Source organism: Salmo salar, chromosome ssa19 (assembly GCF_905237065.1).
Source record: "Salmo salar chromosome ssa19, Ssal_v3.1, whole genome shotgun sequence".
In the NCBI taxonomy this organism is placed as follows: domain Eukaryota; kingdom Metazoa; phylum Chordata; class Actinopteri; order Salmoniformes; family Salmonidae; genus Salmo; species Salmo salar.
Genome location: NC_059460.1, coordinates 49,742,134 through 49,765,546, shown reverse-complemented (window position 1 = coordinate 49,765,546; position 23,413 = coordinate 49,742,134). Strand labels below are relative to the sequence as shown.

At 43.2% G+C, this 23,413-nt stretch overlaps 1 protein-coding gene across 7 annotated transcripts in view; it reads right to left on the bottom strand.

The window, feature by feature from the left end:
• Positions 1-3,457: 3,457 nt before the first annotated feature.
• Positions 3,458-23,413, bottom strand: part of LOC106578970 (probable E3 ubiquitin-protein ligase HECTD2) — a 39,388-nt gene continuing 19,432 nt past the window's right edge. For 6 of the 7 annotated variants that reach the window (XM_045702425.1, XM_014158306.2, XM_014158305.2 and 3 more), the window contains 9 exons: positions 23,154-23,286; positions 22,664-22,752; positions 19,632-19,790; positions 14,013-14,087; positions 13,800-13,887; positions 13,550-13,656; positions 8,647-8,762; positions 5,046-5,189; positions 3,458-4,876 (listed from right to left, as the gene is read on the bottom strand). In XM_045702425.1, the coding sequence (XP_045558381.1) occupies positions 4,756-4,876; positions 5,046-5,189; positions 8,647-8,762; positions 13,550-13,656; positions 13,800-13,887; positions 14,013-14,087; positions 19,632-19,790; positions 22,664-22,752; positions 23,154-23,286 (1,032 nt within the window). In that variant the 3' untranslated portion in view covers positions 3,458-4,755. The remainder of the gene's footprint in view (positions 4,877-5,045; positions 5,190-8,646; positions 8,763-13,549; positions 13,657-13,799; positions 13,888-14,012; positions 14,088-19,631; positions 19,791-22,663; positions 22,753-23,153; positions 23,287-23,413) is intronic. The other variant, XR_001322556.2, reaches the window with a different exon arrangement.

The window sequence follows — 23,413 nt, the reverse complement described above, 5'->3', positions numbered from 1 at the left end:
TGTGTGCGTGCGTTAAAGTACCAAATGCTGCCCGCGGCCAGTGACGGACTTCTACGTCACAGTATGTATACTTCTGACCCACTGGAATTGTGATACAGTGAATTATAAGTGAAATAATCTGTCTGTAAACAATTGTTGTAAAAATTACTTGTGTCATGCACAAAGTAGATGTCCTAACCGACTTGCCAAAACTATAGTTTGTTAACAAGAAATTTGTGGAGTGGTTGAAAAACAAGTTTTAGTGCATGTAAACTTCCAACTGTATCTAGGCAAGTCAGTTAAGGACAAATTCTTACTTTTCAATGACAGGCTACCCCAGCCAAACCCTCTCCTAACCCGGTCGGCACTGGGCCAATTGTGCGCTGCCCTATGGGACTCCCGATCACGGCCGGTTGTGATACAGCCCAGGATTGAACCAGGGTCTGTAGTGACACCTCTTGCACTGAGATGCAGTGCCTTAGTCCGCTGCGCCACTTTGGAGGCAATAACCTATGGATGAAAAGTGAAAACATTCATAATTTCCCTCCTATTATGCTGGTAATAGGCTGGGGGAGTGTGACAACACGTTCACAGCCATGTTGTTAAATCAATCAAATTTAAAAGGGAAGAAGTTGCTATTGTGAAGAGCAGGCAATAAGGAATTAAAACAGACACTTGTGGATATGACTTAGAGTTATGAACTTGGTTTCATGATAAGTACATTTTTTGCATGATGTGGAGTGGTTTTAGTGAACTTCAGACATTTTCGAATTTTTTGACATTTTAGTCATTTAGCAGACGCTCTTATCCAGAGCGACTTACAGTAGTGAATGCATACATTTCATACATTCATTTTCAATTTTTATATATTTTTTTGCTACTGGCCCCCCGTGGGAAACGAACCCACAACCCTGGCGTTGCACACACCATGCTCTACCAACTGAGCCACAGGGAAGACGTAAGGTTCTTATACTCTTTTCTACCTGAGAGCAATTAGTTAATCTACAATTTGTGGCACTTAGCAACAGTGTAGTGCTGTAGGTTTGCCAACCTGTGCTAGTCTCGTAAATCCCAGACCTGGAATATTGGTACATTGTGGGAGGTAACCCGTCTGTCTAGAGAGACTAAACCTGTGCCAGTAAAAAGTAGGTTATGACAGTGGTTTTTCGGTGAATTTTGCACTGCCCGGAGTACCCCTGAAGTACCCCCTCATGTGCATTTTACCAGTAAGCCTATGATCTCATGAGTGTTCTGAAGTGGATAGGCCAAATACCTCCAGGGGTCCTAGTACCCCTGGTTGGGAACCACTGGGTAATGAGAGCCAAGGAGTCACAGCTGAGGTATTCGGACAGCTGTCATGAGTGGACATACCTAGGCCCTATTGTGACCTCGCTTGCAAGTACTGGTACTCTACAGATGTAGGATCTTAATCAGATCACTCTTTTGTTGCTGAGAATTTCCCTGCACCGCAGGAAATGTAGATGAGCTTTATCAGTTACATAAATTCACCGAAAACACGCACTAGCACACAGTTATATTAACAGTATTCCGCTTTTCATGTAGCCTCTTTTTGACCAGATAACCAGCCTAACCACAGCTCAAGCAACATTATGGACAAAAAGTTTGGAATAATTTTGCTGCGACACTACAGGTGAAATTAAAATCCTATGCCTGTACGTGTTTTCAACCAGTCCACGCTCAGGTACATTGGGTTTATATCAATATTACGTTCAGTTCTCAGAGTACAGCAAAGGCACACAAAAATGGGAGCACCTTTTTACTCTGCTTGTCGACACCCTACCGTTCTAAGTCGAGCCCCCTGCTGTGGCAACCCAACCTGTCCAACCCTGTTCGTCAATCAGCACTGGTCTGGCATGCCTCTAAGGCATTCTGAATGCGATAACTGGCTTTTTTCCAGTTGCAATCCAAACTATGAATGTACACATTGTCACTTCAGAAACCGGGCGGTTGGTGATCTGATGAATGGCGGTGACCTTTATAAAGTGTTCTTAACATGCCTCCGATGGCATGTAGTGAGGTGTTATATGGCCTTGATCAGACAGATATGAAGGTGGCCCCTGGCTATTGAGTTCTCTGGTCTACGTTTGGCCTGATTCTTGACCTGGACCCACCTTGAGGTGTGAGACAGAGGAGGGCTGTCAGTCACTCGGGGCCAAACTGGACGCACACAGCTGTCTGCTTGTAGGAAGGTCAAATAGATTACTGAGAGACTCAACCTTCTGATCAGCCATGTGATGTGATTGCGTCATCTACAGTCTCTGTGGTTTATCATGTGAGTATGGTTGCTGACTGACTGGCTCTCTGATAACCTTTATGATAGGAGTCCATTCTCAGCTGGCTACAGTACAACATTGTACATAGACTAGAGAAAGACTACAGAGACTGTCTATACATAGATGCTTTTAGAGGTTCCTAGCAGCAGCTGGGTCCATTTAGACTACAAGAGAGCAACCCAGATTTAAATGGAAGGCTAGTAGTCATTTTATTTCTGCTGGGGGACCCCTCCTGTGATTGGGGGACTGGTCTATATTTTCACAAGCTTGGCTACTGCTTAACACTTTGCCTATTTAAAGCATTAGTTCATCACGTCAACTATGCTAATAGGCTTCTCCGGAAGAACATAGTGCACATGTTTAAAATCAGCAACAGGCCACATGATTAGTAGGTTTTCTAGAATGCAGGATAACTTACAGTGCATTCAGAAAGTATTCAGACCCCTTGACTTTTTCCACAGTTTGTTACGTTACAGCCTTATTCTGAAATGGATAAAATAATTCAATCTACACTCAATACCCCATAATGACAAAGCAAAAACAGTTTTTTGTACATTTTTGCAAATGCATTTCAAATAAAAAAATGAAATATCACATTTACATAAGTATTCAGACCCTTTCGTATGTTTTCTAGAGTGCAGGATAACTTAACCACAGGAGGTTGATGGCACCTTAATTGGGGAGGATGGGCTCTTGGTAATGGCTGGAGAGGAATAAGTGGAATGGTATCAAATACATCAAACACATGGTTTCCATGTGTTTGATGCCATTCCATGCGCTCCATTCCAGCCATTATTGTGAGCCATCCTCCCCTCAGCAGCCTCCACTGAATTTAACTGTGACTAAATCCCCATGTCCGACATATACATTCAATGATGAGATGTAAATAGTTATCTATGCAGTATACTTTAAATAACTTCCATTACATCACAGTTGGTGGTATGCACTGCAACTTCACTTCCTCACTGTTGGGGAGAACTATAAACAGTTGACCTGGGCTCATAAATCAAAACAACCGATTGCCCCTGTTAGAGAAGCACAGGCAGTCTTTCTTTAGTGTAAGTGTCCATTACCTGAGGAGAAAGAGTGATGAGGGAGGACTCAATGTAAGGCAAGATCGTCTAAGCATGGTAACCTTTGGTTAATTGGACACCACATGCAACAGGAGCGACACATACAACGGATCTCTTTCAACAAACACCTTATTTTTATTATCAAGATCATTTTAGAAGAATCATACAGTCCATGAAATGTGGACATCCTGAGCGAGCTAACTACCACACAAGTGTCAGCACTTTACAAAAAATATCCCTATACAACAGCATTAAATCACATGACATAGTTCCCGATACTGTACATTTCATGAATCCGTCTCATCGTTTTAACCCGCAGGTGTGTGAGGTCCAACAAACTCATACTTGCCTTGATATCAATCGTGATCTCATTGGTGTTTTGTAACTATTTCATACCTCTCCATACAATATGCCCACTGTACCAAGAGATGTAATCTGTACCGAGAGGCATGACCGACAATGTGGGAGTAAGCAAACAAGGTACACAGTAAGTCCCCACATCAATAAAAGCCATATACCAGCACAACTACTGTATTTCTTTATTTATTAAACTAGACAAGTCAGTTAAGAACAAATTCTTATTTACAACGACGGCCTAGGAACAGTGGGTTAACTGCCTTGTTCAGGGGCAGAATGACAGATTGTTACCTTGTCAGGTCAGGGATTCAATCTAGCAACCTCTCGGTTACTGGACCAACACTCTAACCACTAGGCTACCTGCCACCCCAACATGATAAAACCTTACCGAAGCTTGATTTCCTTTCATGCTCTACATGAAAACATCCAGAAAGGGTCGTCTAAAAACTCTGCTCACGAACAACATAACAGAAACGTCTTCCAAATGTTCCAAAACTTCTGAGACCTCTGAAAACAAAATATATTAGTATAAATACCAACAAGATAATATCTGTGTTCATAATTTACCATCAGACTCGGAATGATTTAAATCTTAGGCCTGAAAAGGCCTTTGTCAAAGAGAGGCGGTACAGGAACTCTGTTCAGGAGGAGAGATGGGCTCTGTCACTTTAAGAGCGGACACCACAGTACTGGCAGACTGTTTGTCTAACTATTTTATCACAGACCAACCCAGCCCTGCTCTGACCTACATTCAACCTCTTACTTTAATAAACAACTCCATTGTTAATGGACTGGGCAGAACATTTTCTATGTCCATTTTGATATCCAAAAGGCAAAGGTATTTATAGCACAAACGGGAGAGCTTTGAAGGTTATACTTGTAATGTAACTTTTCACTCAATATTCTACAGAAACAGATTTGTTAAGTATATTGTTAAGAAATACTGAGGCTGAGAGATGACTGGTAGCATGTCTGAACATGTTCAAATATACACACCCTACTGACCACGAACCAAAGATAAATGGCAGTTTAACCATTGTCGTTATCTGAGTTCACTCCAGTCCAAATCCCTCCGCATTTGAAATGGCAATAGTTAACTTCTGCTTCAGTTCTTTTTTGTTTTTGTATGGTGGCAGGCAGATCTGGTTGAAACATGTGTGAGATATAGGCAACCTGGAAGGAAGAAAAGGTCAACGATAAATTCACGTTTGTTCACAGTTGCTGTTCTGTATAAATCAAATGCGACTATAGCAACTGAATAAAGGAGGTCGGCTTTTAGTACTTTCCAACATGTTTACAATGAATAAGAAAGAACACAGTGAGGACATCTGCAGTATCTCACCAGTCGGTGGAGGCATCAATCTTGGAGATCTTGAAGTTGAGGTCGGCCATTCCTCCCACGGGGACGCGGTCACTTCCTGTTGAGAAGTGGAGCAGCCTCTTCTGGAACTTCAGAGGGAAGCCCAGCACCACGTCCCAGAACGCCCTGACCACGTAGACGGAGCAACACATTAGATGATTTACTTTAAGTTTAAGGTTAGGCACAATCATTAGGACCTACTTTAATTAGAAAAGTAATTACAAAAGAATATCTAGTTAACAGAAGAAAAGAAAGAGAAAATCAGGACAGAAGAAAAAGGATATCAAAGTGAAACAGTTCTCTAAAGACACAAGAGACAATAATACAAGAAACAACACTTCTGTAGCTTGTCAACTATGTGTCTGTCTATCCCTGTTCTCTCCTCTCTGCACAGGCCATGCAAACGCTTCACACCGCGTGGCCGCTGCCACTCTAACCTGGTGGTCCCAGCGCGCACGACCCACGTGGAGTTCCAGGTCTCCGGCAGCCTCTGGAACTGCCGGTCTGCAGCCAACAAGGCTGAGTTCATCTCAGCCTATGCTACCCTCCAGTCCCTAGACTTCCTGGCACTGACGGAAACATGGATTACCACAGATAACACTGCTACTCCTACTGCTCTCTCTTCGTCTGCCCACGTGTTCTCGCATACCCCTAGAGCATCGAGCCAGCGGGGTGGTGGCACTGGAATCCTCATCTCTCCCAAGTGGACATTCTCTCTTTCTCCCCTGACCCATCTGTCTATCTCCTCATTTGAATTCCATGCTGTCACAGTTACCAGCCCTTTCAAGCTTAACATCCTTATCATTTATCGCCCTCCAGGTTCCCTTGGAGAGTTCATCAATGAGCTTGACGCCTTGATAAGTTCCTTTCCTGAGGATGGCTCACCTCTCACAGTTCTGGGTGACTTTAATCTCCCCACGTCTACCTTTGACTCATTCCTCTCTGCCTCCTTCTTTCCACTCCTCTCCTCTTTTGACCTCACCCTCTCACCTTCCCCCCCTACTCACAAGGCAGGCAATACGCTTGACCTCATCTTTACTAGATGCTGTTCTTCCACTAATCTCATTGCAACTCCCCTCCAAATCTCCGACCACTACCTTGTATCCTTTTCCCTCTTGCTCTCATCCAACACTTCTCACTCTGCCCCTACTCGGATGGTATTGCGCCGTCCCAACCTTTGCTCTCTCTCTCCCGCTACTCTCTCCTCTTCCATCCTATCATCTCTTCCCTCTGCTCAAACCTTCTCCAACCTATCTCCTGATTCTGCCTCCTCAACCCTCCTCTCCTCCCTTTCTGCATCCTTTGATTTTCTCTGTCCCCTATCCTCCAGGCCGGCTCGGTCCTCCCCTCCTGCTCCGTGGCTCGACGACTCACTACGAGCTCACAGAACAGGGCTCCGGGCAGCCGAGTGGAAATGGAGGAAAACTCGCCTCCCTGCGGACCTGGCATCCTTTCACTCCCTCCTCTCTACATTCTCCTCTTCTGTCTCTTCTGCTAAAGCCACTTTCTACCACTCTAAATTCCAAGCATCTGCCTCTAACCCTAGGAAGCTCTTTGCTACCTTCTCCTCCCTCCTGAATCCTCCTCCCCTCCCCCCCCTCATCCCTCTCTGCGGATGACTTCGTCAACCATTTTGAAAAGAAGGTTGACGATATCCGATCCTCGTTTGCTAAGTCAAACGACACCGCTGGTCCTGCTCACACTGCCCTACCCTGTGCTTTGACCTCTTTCTCCCCTCTCTCTCCAGATGAAATCTTGCGTCTTGTGACGGCCGGCCGCCCAACAACCTGCCCACTTGACCCTTTCCCCTCCTCTCTTCTCCAGACCATTTCCGGAGACCTTCTCCCCTTCCTCACCTCGCTCATCAACTCATCCTTGACCGCTGGCTACGTCCCTTCCGTCTTCAAGAGAGCGAGAGTTGCACCCCTTCTGAAAAAACCTACACTCGATCCCTCCGATGTCAACAACTACAGACCAGTATCCCTTCTTTCTTTTCTCTCCAAAACTCTTGAACGTGCCGTCCTTGGCCAGCTCTCCTGCTATCTCTCTCAGAATGACCTTCTTGATCCTAATCAGTCAGGTTTCAAGACTGGGCATTCAACTGAGACTGCTCTTCTCTGTGTCAAGGAGGCTCTCCGCACTGCTAAAGCTAACTCTCTCTCCTCTGCTCTCATCCTTCTAGACCTATCTGCTGCCTTTGATACTGTGAACCATCAGATCCTCCTCTCCACCCTCTCCGAGTTGAGCATCTCCGGCGCGGCCCACGCTTGGATTGCGTCCTACCTGACAGGTCGCTCCTACCAGGTGGCGTGGCGAGAATCTGTCTCCGCACCATGCGCTCTCACCACTGGTGTCCCCCAGGGCTCTGTTCTAGGCCCTCCTATTCTCGCTATACACCAAGTCACTTGGCTCTGTCATATCTTCACATGGTCTCTCCTATCATTGCTATGCAGACGACACACAATTAATCTTCTCCTTTCCCCCTTCTGATAACCAGGCGGCGAATCGCATCTCTGCATGTCTGTCAGACATATCAGTGTGGATGACAGATTACCAGCTCAAGCTAAACCTCGGCAAGACGGAGCTGCTCTTCCTCCCGGGGAAGGACTGCCCGTTCCATGATCTCGCCATCACGGTTGACAACTCCCTTGTGTCCTCCTCCCAGAGTGCTAAGAACCTTGGCGTGATCCTGGACAACACCCTGTCATTCTCCACTAACATCAAGGCGGTGACCCGATCCTGTAGGTTCATGCTCTACAACATTCGCAGAGTACGACCCTGCCTCACACAGGAAGCGGCGCAGGTCCTAATCCAGGCACTTGTCATCTCCCGTCTGGATTACTGCAACTCGCTGTTGGCTGGGCTCCCTGCCTGTGCCATTAAACCCCTACAACTCATCCAGAACGCCGCAGCCCGTCTGGTGTTCAACCTTCCCAAGTTCTCTCACGTCACCCCGCTCCTCCGCTTTCTCCACTGGCTTCCAGTTGAAGCTCGCATCCGCTACAAGACCATGGTGATTGCCTACGGAGCTGTGAAGGGAACGGCACCTCCATACCTTCAGGCTCTGATCAGGCCCTACACCCAAACAAGGGCACTGCGTTCATCCACCTCTGGCCTGCTGGCCCCCCTACCTCTGAGGAAGCACAGTTCCCGCTCAGCCCAGTCAAAACTGTTCGCTGCTCTGGCACCCCAATGGTGTAACAAGCTCCCTCACGACGCCAGGACAGCGGAGTCAGTCACCACCTTCTGGAGACACCTGAAACCCCACCTCTTTAAGGAATACCTAGGATAGGATAAAGTAATCCTTCTAACCCCCCCCCCTTAAAAGATTTAGATGCACTATTGTAAAGTGGTTGTTCCACTGGATATCATAAGGTGAATGCACCAATTTGTAAGTCGCTCTGGATAAGAGCGTCTGCTAAATGACTTAAATGTAAATGTAATGTAAATGTAATTAAATGCACCATCTGGGATATTTCCTGCTGTTCAATGGTCATTTAGAAACTCAGGATTGTGGCTTTAATATCTATGAGACATCAGGCCTTTTTACACAATGACTGATTTGATGATGGGTTTACAGTACCTGATGGTTGGGTCAGTCTTGCTGTAGCCCTCGTACTGGGCTGCCTTCTGCAGAGAGCTCATGTCCAGGTTGGGACTGCCACACACCAGGATCTCCACCTCCTCGGGCCTCAGTAACTACAACGAGAGGGACAAGACACAGAGTCACTATCGCAATAGTCTGACAAGTAAAACTGCAGGATATGAAACTACAGGACACAATGGGATTCCAGTGAAACTGCAGGATTTCACAAGACAACCAGTGTTGTACCATGGGAGTTTGTCCATTAAAACCTGCCTACTGCATGACACAAGGCAAGGAGTTACTACCATGTTGGTCTGAATCATGAATCCCTGTTCATTGACCCAATATTGCACTAAAATTTGCATTTAAACAGAGCAGTGTATGACTATGGTAGTGTCATGCATGGACTGTTGTGTCACACACTGTCTAAAGTATTAATCAGACACATTATGCAAGCATTATCAAGTTGCAAACTTGATACATTTTGCCTCATTTTGCAAACCCTAATAGACATTGTTGCATATTTTCTCTGTATTACTCTGTCCTTGACCACTTTTCAGTCCCATGCACTCTTCCCAGCTAGCACATTTGGTTCCTTGGATGTTGTGGGAATGTACGTTTTTGGTTTTCCTTTGGTTCTGGGAACGAAGCTGAAAGTCTAAATTGTAATGTAAATGTAGTGCTATGTATATTTATGTATATTATGTACTTTATTTGTTGTGTTGTTTCCTGTTTGAATCTCAGGAACAGTAGCCGCTGCCTCGAATCCGAATAAATACTAAAAGATAGAGGATAGCGAGAGTTTTGTTGATGCTGAGAATGGAATGTGTATGTTTTTAAATAATATTCTTTGAACTTTCTTTGAACGTTACTAATGTTTTCTTGTGTTTTTTATGGAAAGTTTTCTTAATGTTCAGAGAACATTAATTAAAATAGAACCTGCAGAAAACGTTATGCTGAAGTACTGAAATTCTGACAGAAAAATATTGTTTCAATGTTCTCTGAACGTTCTGAGAACATGACTTTAAATAGAACCATGAGGAAACCTGTAGAAAACGTAGTACTAAAATTCCCACCGAAGAAACATGGTTCTCAGAACGTTATGTGCTAGCTGGGTATTCTGCATCATTCCCAGAACATTGTGGCAAGGTTATATGCCAAATAACCATAGGACAACCACGCTCTCAGAAAGTTGTGTGCTAGCTGGGTTATCACATCATGACTCCACTTTATCCAAACACACCCAGACAGCAGTGTCAGGCAGTGCACACTCTGCAAGACTGCCTCACAGCAGCACAGTTTCACCTTGTTCGTGAAGTGCAAACAGAAATGCAACCCGATGACTAGCTAGAGCAAGCCAAGCCAATGGCAAAATCCAGCCGAGGTATAGAGTTACTGAAAAATCTGGGATCGACCAAACTGTGGTCTGCCACACCCCTTTTCACTCTCTTCCCCATCTTTCCTCTCTCCCCTCACCCCACTAGACAGCCAGTGAGTTATTGCTGTCACAGCAGTATTGCATAATTAATGCAAGCGTAGACAACCATTGAGTAACTGTATCAAGGAGCTGGTTTGAAAGCCGATTGCATTCACTGGCGTGGGGCCATGTGGGGGCTAAAGCTGACTTTTCCTACATGTACAGTACATGTTTCCGTCCCACTTTCACTGACCAGCATGAAAATACATGTACAATATGAGCCTGTTCATATGAGCATGCACTGCCTTGGAAAGCTAAGAGGAAAAATCTCCTGAGAGAACTAATAGATTGTACTAACAGAACTAAAAATAGAAGCAGTACTGCATATATCTAACTACTGGCAAGTTCTATGTTGGTGCTGGTGCAACAAGACCATATTAAGTAGCAAGTCCTACCAAGATTGAAAGAGGGATTTTGTTTTAGTCTCAGTGCAAAAACAAAAAGCTCAGGGACATTTGTCATTTGAGACCCTGTCAAGTTTAGTCATTGCGACAAATGACATACCGGTAGTATTACTGATTCTGATATTGCACGGCATTGTATTCTGTTGAAAATTATATTCCTGTTACATTCTGATGGGTTCTTAGTTCTAAATTGAAAATATGAAGTATCCTTATTCATGTCACTGAGGGAGAGAGGGGAATTTAGACCTTTTACATTCTGTCAGAATATGTTATTGTTGGACATCAGGGATCCTATGGGGAGGAGTGAGGAATTTGGGACCGAGGTCAGGTCAGACGAAGTAAGGAAGAAAATATATCACTAAGGTTCTATTAGCAATAGAGATGTATTGGCTGTTCATATGTGTAGGAGACTCAGCATAGGAGAAAGGGTTAAATACCAGTACTCGTGTGAATATGTTTTTGGTCTTATGCAGATGTATGACCCAGCGGGTGAATAAACTTGGTTTGAGCTTTACGAAGCGTCCGTGAGTTTTTTACTCGGTTAATTTAGAACCCAACAATGCATATTAGATTCCTATTTTTGTGTTTCTTTTCAATCTACATTATCCAAAATGGATAGACTCAGCATGCATGCTAAAATTGCTGCACCGGGAAAATAATCGAATGAATGTTTAACTGTGGTTTGTGGTCGGTTCAGCTGTGGCATAAATACCAACTCTGGCATTCAGTGACACGTTCAGCAAACAGATAATTGAACAGTCAAATATTTGTTTTTGCAAGTGCAGCAGAGTCCTTGCCCAGACAGATACCAATGACCGCAATAAAACAATGAGGGAAATTTCCATCGCTGTCAGCTCATCTGAAAGTTCACTACATACAGTTAATTGCAGTACTCCAGTCTGTTTTAATCATGTCAATTTTAATTGATTCTAATTGATTGATTACTTGGTGTAGTCCAGGGGTACTCAAATACTATTTGAAAAGGTCCAGTCACACAAATGTCCTAGGTGGAAAAGGTCCGGATTGATATTGTCATTTATCAGTGTAGTAACAAACTCCAACCCCAACACAAGCACTGTCCAAGACACACACTGATTACACTGTTCTTGTTGTTAGAGAGAAAATGTTGTACTTTTAAAGCTTATTTCCTGCTATTCTACATTTTGCCATTTCTTAATGTGTTCATATGTTATCTGAGTGACTCAAACATTACAACAAAATCGTATTTTTTGTTGGGGACCCGTGGTCCCGGTTTCTGTCAGCAGGTCAGCAAGGAAACAGTTAATTAACTAATGGGAAAGCAATTGATAACGACCAGAGAGAGCCAGATCTCGCATGTCAAACCATGCAAATCTAACCATAAAGCTGGCCTGGTTCTGCATGAATACAGAAGCTTTGTGGTCTGTCTGATTTATATTCATGGAAGGACGTCACTCTCGTCATTTATTGTGGTTCCCACGTACACTTTCTATAGGCCACTCATACGAGCCTCCCCCTTATGGCCCAAAGAGCCCTGGTTACAGGGTGGAGACAGAGCACACAAAAATCCCTGTTAGGAGGCCTATGTCAAGAGAGGGGGAGGGGAGCTCTGTGAACACATTTAGCAGGCAGCGAGGAACAGTACACTCACTCACACACCCTCATGTACACACAGCCTAGCCCCAACTCCTCATTGCCTCTCTGTAAAATGCAAATGCAAAATGGACCTCACGTTTCTCCCTATGCTGCCTAATCAGGAACTTTCTACATGAGTTGAACACTATTGACACTTCAAACAGGACCAGCTGGCACTGAAATGCAGCACAACAAATTATGTCCTTTCACTTTCAGTGATACACACAAAAAAAAGAATGGTTCTAAATAGTACCAGATAGGGGTTCTTTGGCTTTTAACCCTAGCAGAACCCTTTTTTGAAGGTTCTATAAAGAACCATACTCATAAGGTTCTAAATGGAACCTCTAAGCTGTTATAAATAACTCTTCCCTAAGGTTCTATAAAGAACCATTAAAAAAGTTATATATAGCACCAAAAAAGTGTTCAGCTATGGTTATAACCCTTTTTTGTCACACCCTGATCTATTTCACCTGTCTTTGTGATTGTCTCCACCCCCCTCCAGGTGTCGCCCATCTTCTCCATTATCCCCTGTGTATTTATACCTGTGTTCTCTGGTTGTCTGTTGCTAGTTCGTTTTGTTTCGTCAAGCCTACCAGCGGTTTTCCCTCTGTTCCTGTCTCTCGATTGTTCATGTTTTCCCGGTTTTGACCTTTTCTGCCTGCCCTGACCCTGCTTGCCGTCCTGTACCTTTGCCCCACTTATCTGGATTACTGACCTCTGCCTACCCTGACCGCCGTCCTGTACCTTTGCCCTACCTATCTGGATTACTGACCCCTGCCCGCCCTTGACCTGTCTTTTGCCTGCCCCTGTTGGATTAATAAACTGTTGTTAATTCGACGTTGTCTGCATCTGGGTCTTACCTCAAACGTGATATTTTTGGGGCTATCTAGAACACTTTTTTATGGTTCTTGGTTCCACACAGTTTGTCACACCAATTAGGATTCATTTATTAATTCATTTTGACATTAAAAATCTTGACATTCTCTTTTTGTAAAAACATTTTCTACCCCTATTTTGTGATATCCAATTGGTAGTTACAGTCTTGTCCCATCGCTGCAACTCCCATAAGTACTTGGGAGAGGCGAAGGTCGAGAGCCATGCATCCGCTGAAACATGACCAATGTGTCAGAGGAAACACTGCACAACTGGAAACCGTGTCAGCATGCATGCACCCGGCCCGCCACAGGAGTTGTTATAGCACAATGGGACAAGGACATCCTGGCCGGCCAAACCCTCCCCTACCACAGACGACGCTGGGCCGATTGTGCGCCACCTCATGGGTCTCGGTCGCAGCCGGCTGCAACACAGCCTGGGTTCGAACCCTGTAGTGACGCCTCTAGCACTGGGATGCAGTGCCTTAGACCACTGTGCCACTCGGGAAGCCCAAAAGTCTTGACATTCTTACCATCAAAGCGTCGGAGGCGCACACACTGTGGAAGCCATAGTAGAAGGTAGTAAACTGCCTGTAAATGGACTTATTCAGCAGGAAATCTACGTACAGCTGGACATACTCTGCAAAGAAAAGAATAATCAAACAATCAACTATGAGAGAACAAACAATTGCCACATAGTCTGAAAGGCGGTGTACTGTTCGATATCCCAAGCTACTGCAGGACAGTGGTCTTTTCTCTGGCATCTGTCTACTCCTCACTTACCCTTCCTGTTCTGGTTGGTGACAGGAATCTTATCTCCTCCCGGTTTCAGATTGTAGGACTTGATCACACCTAGTTCTTCCTGCGACACCTAAAATTACATTCATCACATTAGTGGAGCGCTTCCCTTGTGCTGTAACAGTATGTATTATGGTGATGTCAAATATATTATGTTTCATAAGTGTTATTGTGTATAAGAATTTGTGTTTTCCCCACCTGAAAAGTAGTACAGAAGTCCTCCTCCACGTTGCCTTCATAGCTGAGAAGTTCTGCCAGCCCATGAGAAAGATCCTGAAACACAAGATCAAATCTATAAGCATTGCTTTTTATATAGATTGCAACCAATCTTTATGAAGCATATATAACTTATTCTTCTTCTAAATCTGTAAAGAGGAAAAAAGAAACATCTTGCCTTTTGAAAGTGCCACGGTGGAAACTTCTGCCTCATACAGCACAGAACACTATGTTCATAGAATGTTTTATGGAGGAAAATCTGACTTCATTTCATTATTGATACTTCTAATGACTGACTTCACTTGTGCGTGACATTGTAAGAACAAACAACAAGAGCACCATGTAAAGCCTTTGCCACTACACAATGTAGAACACATATTGAGGAAACAAAATAACCATTATATGGTGTATGCATGGTACATGATTTGTTGTTGTTGATTTTATTAGGATCCACATTAGTGCCACAAAGAGGAACTTTGGAAAATGACAACTGGTCCAGAACAAGGCAGCACAGTTGGCTCTTAAATGTACACGTAGAGCTAATATTAAACTACTAGCACACAGCTCAGACACCCATGCATACCCCACAAGACATGCCACCAGAGGTCTCTTCACAAGTCCAGAACAGACAATGTGAGCCACACAGTACTATATAGAGCCATGACTACATGGAACTCTATTCCACATCAAGTAACATAGCAAGCAGTAGAATCAGATTTGAAAAGCAGATAAAAAATATACCTTATGGAACAGCGGGGACTATGAAGAGACACAAACACAGGCACAGACACACGATAACACATGGATTTTGTATTGTAGATATGTGGTCGTAGAGTAGTTGCCTGAGGGCACACACTTAATGTGTTGTGAAATCTGTTGTGAATGTATTGTAATGTTTTTAAAATTGTATAACTACCTTAATTTTGCTGGACCCCAGGAAGAGTACATGAGAGTACAGCTAATGGGGATCCATAAAAAACACAAATACAAATCTAAATTAGCCAACGCCAATGGCGACAGGTAGTCTTACTGGGGTCTGACTCTTAACGACAAGACATCTAGCAATTACACATACATTATATATATAAAAGTATGTGGACACCCCTTCAAATGAGTGGATTCGGCTATTTCAGCCACACCCGTTGGTGACAGGTTTATACATTCTTTGCACACAGTCATGCAATCTCCATAGACAAACATTGTCAGTAGAATGGCCTGACTGAAGAGCTCAGTGACTTTCAACATGGCACTGTCATAGGATGCCACCTTTCACAAAAACCTAAAATCACCATGCACAGTGCCAAGCGTCGGCGTAAAGCTCGCAGCCATTGGACTCTGGAGCAGTGGAAACAAGTTCTCTGGAGTGATGAATCACGCATCACCATCTAGCAGTCTGACTGACGAATCTGTGTTTGGCGAATGCCAGGAGAACGATACCTGTCCGAATGCATAGTGCCAACTATAAAGTTTGGTGGAGGAGGAATAATGGTCTGAGGCTGTTTTTCATGGTTCGGGCTAGGCCCCTTAGTTCCAGTGAAGGGAAATCTTAACACTACAGCATACAATGACATTGTAGACGATTCTGTGCTTCCAACTTTGTGGCAACAGTTTGGGGAAGGCCCTTTCCTGTTTTAGCATGACAATGCCCCCATGCACAAAGCGAGGTCAATATAGAAATGGTTTGTTGGGATCGGTGTTGAAAAACTGGACTGGCCTGCACAGCGTCCTGACCTCAACTCCATTCAACACCTTTGGGATGAATTGGAATGCAGACTGCGAGCCAGGCCTAATTGCCCAACATCAGTGCCCGACCTCACTAATGCTCTTGTCGCTGAATGGAAGCAAGTCCCTGTAGCAATGTTCCAACATCTATTGGAAAGCCTTCCCAGAAGAGTGGTCGCTGTTATATCAGAAAAAGGAGGACCAACTCCATATTAATGCCCACGATTTTGGAATGAGATGTTCGACAAGCACGTGCCCACATACTTTTGGTCATGTAGTTTACATGTCAGTATATGCACACAAAAAGTAGGCGTTGTGCCGTGCGTGAGGTGTTGCTTTAATTGTTTTTTGAAACCAAGTTTGCTGTTCACTTGTGAAATATGAGATGGGAGTTCCATGGCTCTGTATAATACTATACATTTCCTTGAATTTGTTCTGGACTTTTGGGGAATGTGAAAAGACCCCATGTCTGGTGGGGTAAGTGTGTGTGTCAGTGCTGTGTTTAAGTTGACTATGCAAACAATTTGGAATTTCGAACACATGAATGTTTCTTATTAAAAAAAAGACCAATGCAGTCAGTCTTTCCTCAACTCTTAGCCAAGAGAGACTGGCATGCATAGTATTAATATTTTCCCTCTGATTACAATGAAGAGTAAGACATGCCACTCTGTTCTGGGCAAGCTGCAGCTTAACTACTATAGGTCCTTCTTTGCAGCACTTTATCATATTTTTTTAATTTAACTAGGCAAGTCAGTTAAGAACAAATTCTTATTTACAATGACAGCCCAGGAACAGTGGGTAAACAAGGCAGAACGACATATTTTTCCCTTGTGGGCTCGGGGATTCAATCCAGCAATACTTTCGGTTACTGGCCCAATGCTCTAACCACTAGGCTACCTGCCGCCCCATATGACTGGACAATATCAAGATAAGATAAAATTAGAGCCTGTGGTGTCTCTTTATCACGGACAGACCTCTCAACATCTTTACAAACAGTGATCAATATATTTTGACAATGACAGTTTACAATCTAAGGTAACACCAAGTAATTTAGTCTCCTCAACTTGTTCAACAGCCACACCACTCATTACCAGATTCAGCTGAGGTCTAGAACTTAGGGAATGATTTGTACCAAATACAATGACATCACTGTGATTATGCTATTCCAATCCATACCTTAGAACATAGTCACACAAAATACATTTTACAATGCAAAAGCAATCATTCGAAGAACAATGACGTGTTTGACGTCAGTGCTGGGCAGTCTTTTTAAAGAACTTGCGGTAGCTTTTTCCCTGTCCTCCTCCAATTTAGTAAAAAGTATTCAACAGACGCCGTTATGTAAGCTAAGACAAGGCCGGTTGTGATACAGCCTGGAAACGAACCAGGGTCTGTAGTGACACCTCTAAAGCTGAGATGCAGTCATTTAGACAGCTGCGCCACTCGGGAGCCCAATGAGATGAGATGCATACTGAATAGAAAGCTACACAATTACACCAAAAGCAGTTTAATACTAGTCTTAGTGACAGTAATGTATTGTGTGCATACAAGTAAACAGTATATGATTAACATAGATTTAGTTTGTTTTGAGTTTGTGGAGATTGCAGGTGGCGATGTGCAAAAGTTAGGTTTGAGAGCCCTCTGCTGGTGAATATTGGAAAATGTCAATACTTCAATCACTTTCACTACCAACTCAAAAATCAACATATTATGTGAAACTACATGATTATATAAGGAAATATTATGTCAACAAAGCAAAGCATAACATTGATGGCAATTGCAGAACATGTCATGCCACGTGAAGTGTATCTCTTCTCCCTAATCCTCCTCCCTAACTACAGCTGGCATCATTCAACCCCCGATCAATAAAAAACGCTGCCATCACCAGGAGAGCTTCATCAGCAGTGTTAGACTGCTAGGTGTGACATCTGTGGGTAGGAATCTATCACTGGTGTGTCTGAGGTGATGGTGGGAGTCCAGCCTGGCACCACTGAGACCTAGCCAAATAACTCCCATCTCACCTTGGCAGCAGCCACACTGTTATGAGACTGGTGGCAGGGTGAGACTGGGACCGTATGGAGTGTGAACCTGGTTGATTATCTCACACTCCTGTGGCGCACGGCACAAACACTTCGACACCACGCGTCAACAAATAGCACAATATATGACTCCCTAAACTACAAGCACATTACTGACGTTATGATGCCTTTATTCCTTCACATATTGTTCAGCTATAAGTAGGAACAGGGGCATATTGGAGTTAATTTTAGCCCGCTCTATATAACTTCTTAGTCTAGCAACCATACTTACAGTTAAAGTCTGAAGTTTACATACACCATAGCAAAATACATTTAAACTCAGCTTTTCACAATTCCTGACATTTAATTCCAGTAAAGATTCCCTGTCTTAGGTCAGTTAGGATCACCAGTTTATTTTAAGAATGTGAAATGTCAGAATAATAGTAGAGAAAATTATTTATTTCAGATTTTATTTCTTTCATCACATTCCCAGTGGGTCAGAAGTCTACATACACAATTAGTATTTGGTAGCATTGCATTTAAATGATTTAACTTGGGTCAAACGTTTCGGGTAGCCTTCCACAAGCTTCCCACAATTAGTTGGGAGGAATTTTGGCCCATTCCTCCTGACAGAGCTGGTGTAACTGAGTCAGGTTTGTAGGCCTCCTTGCTCGCACACGCTTTTTCAGTTCTGCCCACAAATTATCTATAGGATTGAGGTCAGGGCTTTGTGATGGCCACTCCAATACATTGACTTTGCTTTCCTTAAGCCATTTTTCCACAACTTTGGAAGTATGCTTGGGGTCATTGTCCATTTGGAAGACCCATTTGCGACCAAGCTTTAACTTCCTGACTGATTTCTTGAGATGTTGCTTCAATATATCCACATCATTTTCCTTCCTCACGATGCCATCTATTTTGTGAAGTGCACCAGTCCCTCCTGCAGCAAATCACCCCCACAACATGGTGCTGCCAACCCCGTGCCTCACGGTTGGGATGGTGTTCTTCGCTTGCAAGCCTCCCCCTTTTTCCTCCAAACATACCGATGGTCATTATGGCCAAACAGTTCTATTTTTGTTTCATCAGACCGGAGGACATTTCTCCAAAAAGTACAATCTTTGTCCCCATGTGCAGTTGCAAACCGTAGTCTGGCTTTTTTTTATGGCAGCTTTTGGAGCAGTGGCTTCTTACTTACTGAGCGGCCTTTCAGGTTATGTCGATATAGGACTCGTTTTACTGTGGATATAGATACTTTTGTACCTGTTTCCACCAGCATCTTCACAAGGTCCATTTCTGTTGTTCTGGGATTGATTTGCACTTTTCGCACCAAAGTACGTTCATCTCTAGGAGACATAACGTGTTTCCTTCCTGAGCGAAATTCAACTTAGTGTATGTAAACTTCTGACCCACTGGAATTGTGATACAGTGAATTATAAGTGAAATAATCTGTCTATAAACAATTGTTGGAAAGTAGAAGTAGATGTTCTAACCGACTTGCCAAAACTATAGTTTGTTAACAAGAAATTTGTGGAGTGGTTGAAAAACAAGTTTTAATGACTCCAACCTAAGTGTATGTAAACTTCCGACTTCAACTGTACATCCATATTCATATACTGTACAAATCAACACTTTACCCTTCAGAGAAAATCTTAATCATTCTAAAATGGTCCTCTCATAAGCATCACGTCCATTCATTTGATTATAGAAATAATTATCCTTAAAAAGAGGAGTACTTTGCAAGTATACAAATGTTTCTTTGACCACTGCAATCAATATTCTTGTACTTGTGATCGTTATGAGAAGAGTGCAGTGTAAGGGGAAAGAATGCCAGTGAGAGTCACAGCTTGTGTTGTGTACATACAGGCATGACCTGCTGCAGGTCGTCCAGTGTGAGGGTCGCCATGCCAACGGGGGGATCGAGGTCACACGGCACCACGGGCGGGGTCAGCAGCTTCTTGTAGACACAGGGGGGGAAGCTGATGTCCAGGGTGATGCTGTTGTAGACGGCCAGTCCCATGAGCTGACACATATCAAGTTGAGGGTGTATCAAAGTCTATGGTAAGGCGGTAATCACAGATCCTTTGCAATAGAAAGCAATTACCTTCCAACACCAAATGACTCAAGGTTATCATTACAATAACTCATATACACCACTAGAAGAACAGATTAAAATGTGGTTAGTTATATTCCTTTAATGTAGCATAGCAGTATTGTGCTCCTGAGTTCTTCATACTTTGTAACAATGACAGCATTTTATACTAGCTTCAGACCCTGCAGCGTGTGGTAATGATCATAATTATCACTCGATTAACACAGTATTTTGCCATGTATATTGGCTAGTAGCATACCTGAAGAGCGAATATAAACAGCAGGTGTATTATGCATTTACAATGAAATTGGACGGAGCCTGAACTCCTAAAGCGGTTCCAGCTGCTTCTGGCAGATCTCACTTCATGTGTCGTCCATATGGAACTTCTGTGGGAGAGGCTAAGCTGCAGAGCTCCCTAGCTTGCTAAATAGATGAATAGAGTTTGGGAAAATGCTTCAACTTATATTGGCGCAGACTTGGGGAAAATTCCATGGGAACTGAGAGGCGGAGAATGAAAATCAGACCGCTCCAGCCAGACTAGCAGCCCACAAAATAAGACAAAACAGAACCTTTCCGTTTTTATCACTATCTCTCTCTCTTTCTCTCTATTCTCTGTTGTGACATGGCATTTTTCATCACCCCGCCCTCCCTGTGGTGTTGGTAGCACAGTTTCAGACAGAGACACATAGCCACTTCAGTGTCGGTCAGTGTGCAGTAATTCTAACCGAGTGGCAGACAGACTGGTGAGGTGGAAGGGGTGCAGGGGTATGTGGGTGGACTAGCTCAGGCTGGCTGAACATGCCTCAGGCAAGGAGGGGACAGCAGACAATGGAGAGAGGTAAGGCCAGGACACGGCCCTGGCTCCTGGCTACTGGCTGCCTCTGTGTCTGCCTCATCACTTGTGATTGTGCAACTTGGCGAGATTCGAGTCAGCCGTAACCAAGGGGAGAGCCACGTGCGCACAAGCTGCGACTCCCAACACACAGTGACTGTCGTCTCTGTAGAACACCCAGAAAGTGCTGAATACATGGTAGTGTCATTCCACCAATAGAGGGCCCTTTGGGTAGTGTTATTCTGTAAACCTTTTTAAATATATACAGTAGCAGTCAAAGTTTGGACACACCTACTCATTCACAGGTTTTTCTTAATTTTTATGGACTTGGTCTTTTACCAAATAGGGCTATCTTCTGTATACCACACCTACCTTGTCACAAAACAACTGATTGGCTCAAACTCATTAAGAAGGAAATAAATTCCACAAATTAACTTTTATGAAGGCACACCTGTTCATTGAAATGCATTCCAGGTGACTACCTAATGAAGCTGGTTGAGAGAATGCCAAGAGTGTGCATAGCTGTCATCAAGGCAAAGAGGGGCTACTTTTAATATATTTTGATTTGTTTAACACTTTTTTGGTTACTACATGATTCCATATGTGTTATTTCAAAGTTTTGATATCTTCACTATTATTCTACAATATAGAAAATAGTAAAAATAAAGAAAAACCCTTGAATGAATAGGTGTGTCCAAACTTTTGACTGGTACTGTATTTCATCTAATTTTAAAAGTAAACTTAGCGATATAACGTAGATGCAGAAAGTAAACAGCATAGTTGGTCAACTTCCGCAACAACTAAGAGTGTGGAAACATGGCTACCACACTGTGAACAGCATGTAGTGAACAGATACTGTGTGTGACTGTGTGAGAGCGAAGTTGTGCATCTCACTCATCTCAATATTTGCAGTGGTGCTCGTGACACCTTTAGCATTCTGTCATAAAGAGCCCATGGTCAACGTCACAACAAACATATTTTCCCATCTACATAGGTTCAACTAATAAAAATGACGATAAAAGGTGACAATTAAAGTAACAGGGTTGACTGTAACAGGGTTGACAAGGTCATCTTAAATCAGCCATAAATCCCCTTGTGACAGGGGGAATGGAAGCTTGTTGTGTACAACAGCGAGGGGCAATTGAATGCAACCCCCCCACACACACACACAGTGTACTTGTTAAAACATCTATGAGTAACAGGGTTTTCCACCACAAAACACCAAAAAATGGCCAAAAAGAGTAGAAACAGCTCACCTGCTTTTAAACTATGATTTAACTATTAGATGTTCAATGTTTCTTTTGAAAAAATAATTTTAAAAGGAATAGTTTTACCATACTAAAAAGAATTCATTTCACAACTAGGGCTTTACAATTATGGTGAAAACCTGGGAAAATGTGGGTCTTAAGTGGGCTCAACTAATTGATTTGAATGAAAACAAACTACTATTGAAATGTTAACATGATTTAGTTTAGTTAGAGTGTAGGTGTATATGATCTAGCTGTTACATTTAGTTTTTGATCTAAATAAACACTATGTCACAAGGATATAAAAGACACGCACTCTATTCGTGGAACGACCCGGTAACTTAACACATTCATATTCTGCATGCTTTAGTTATTCTATTAGATTACATCAGATTGCAATGTGCCAAATAGAAAAGCACTGCAGAGTCTCCTCAGTTTAGAAGATGACAAACTGAAGAATTCCCACAAAATTATAGTTCTAAAACTAAAGCTATCATCTGCAAAGCAGCAATTAACCTGGCATAGGGAGAGTGGAGAACCTCGGAGTATCTATGGTAAATGTGCAAAGATTCCCAGGAGTTCTTCCTCACTATGTGACCTGACTAAAACTCCAGACGCCAGTTACAGGGTACAACATGAGGACTCCAGCTGTACGTTGAGAATCTGTTTACAGTTCGCGAAGGGCAACACGGTACCGTAAATCACGGTATGGTACAAAAGGATACGACTCCGACCAATCGGAACTCGGAGTAGTTGTCACACTTCCAGCTGCTGAACCAGTGACAGTGGGAATCCTTGAAGAACGTAAACATGCCTGCAGAGAGGAGACACAAATACACTCTGCTTAAACACAACTCCACCCAGACATGACATAGACAGAACACAGGTCTCCGGTCAAAGACAGATAACAAATGTTCTGAATAGAGTACATGGGAATTTCGTTTTTTGGACTGCTAGGTCCCAAACCAAATGGGAGATACTGTAAATAGAATCTGTCCCAGAACATGAAGATCATACATTTGAGTTTTTTTCTTAATTAACAGGTCAGCATTCTTAGTCTGGATACTGGTTGAGACTGTAGGATGAAGAATAGAAAGCCAGGGCTAAAGGAGAAATACATCTCCTGAACGTATACTGTTATCTATAGAGAAAATAGCAATGTTGCAAACAAAACAGCTGTAACATCTGTATCTATGTTTGTCCCATATGTCTCACCGTGGTCTGTGTGAAAGATCTGTCGGATGAGAAGGAGAAACCACTCCTTGGTCAGACCACCCATGTCTAAACCAGCCTCCCCCACAAACGACACTTTCAGCTTCTTCTTCAAGTCTGCTCGATTTCTAGTCAGCTAAAAGCAGGAGAGCAAGTTAAGCTGTGGCCAACTTTCTTGAATTTATCAGAACAAGGCATGCCGCATGTCTGAATTTATACAGTTGAAGTTTAAACTTGTTTTTCAACCACTCCACAAATTTCTT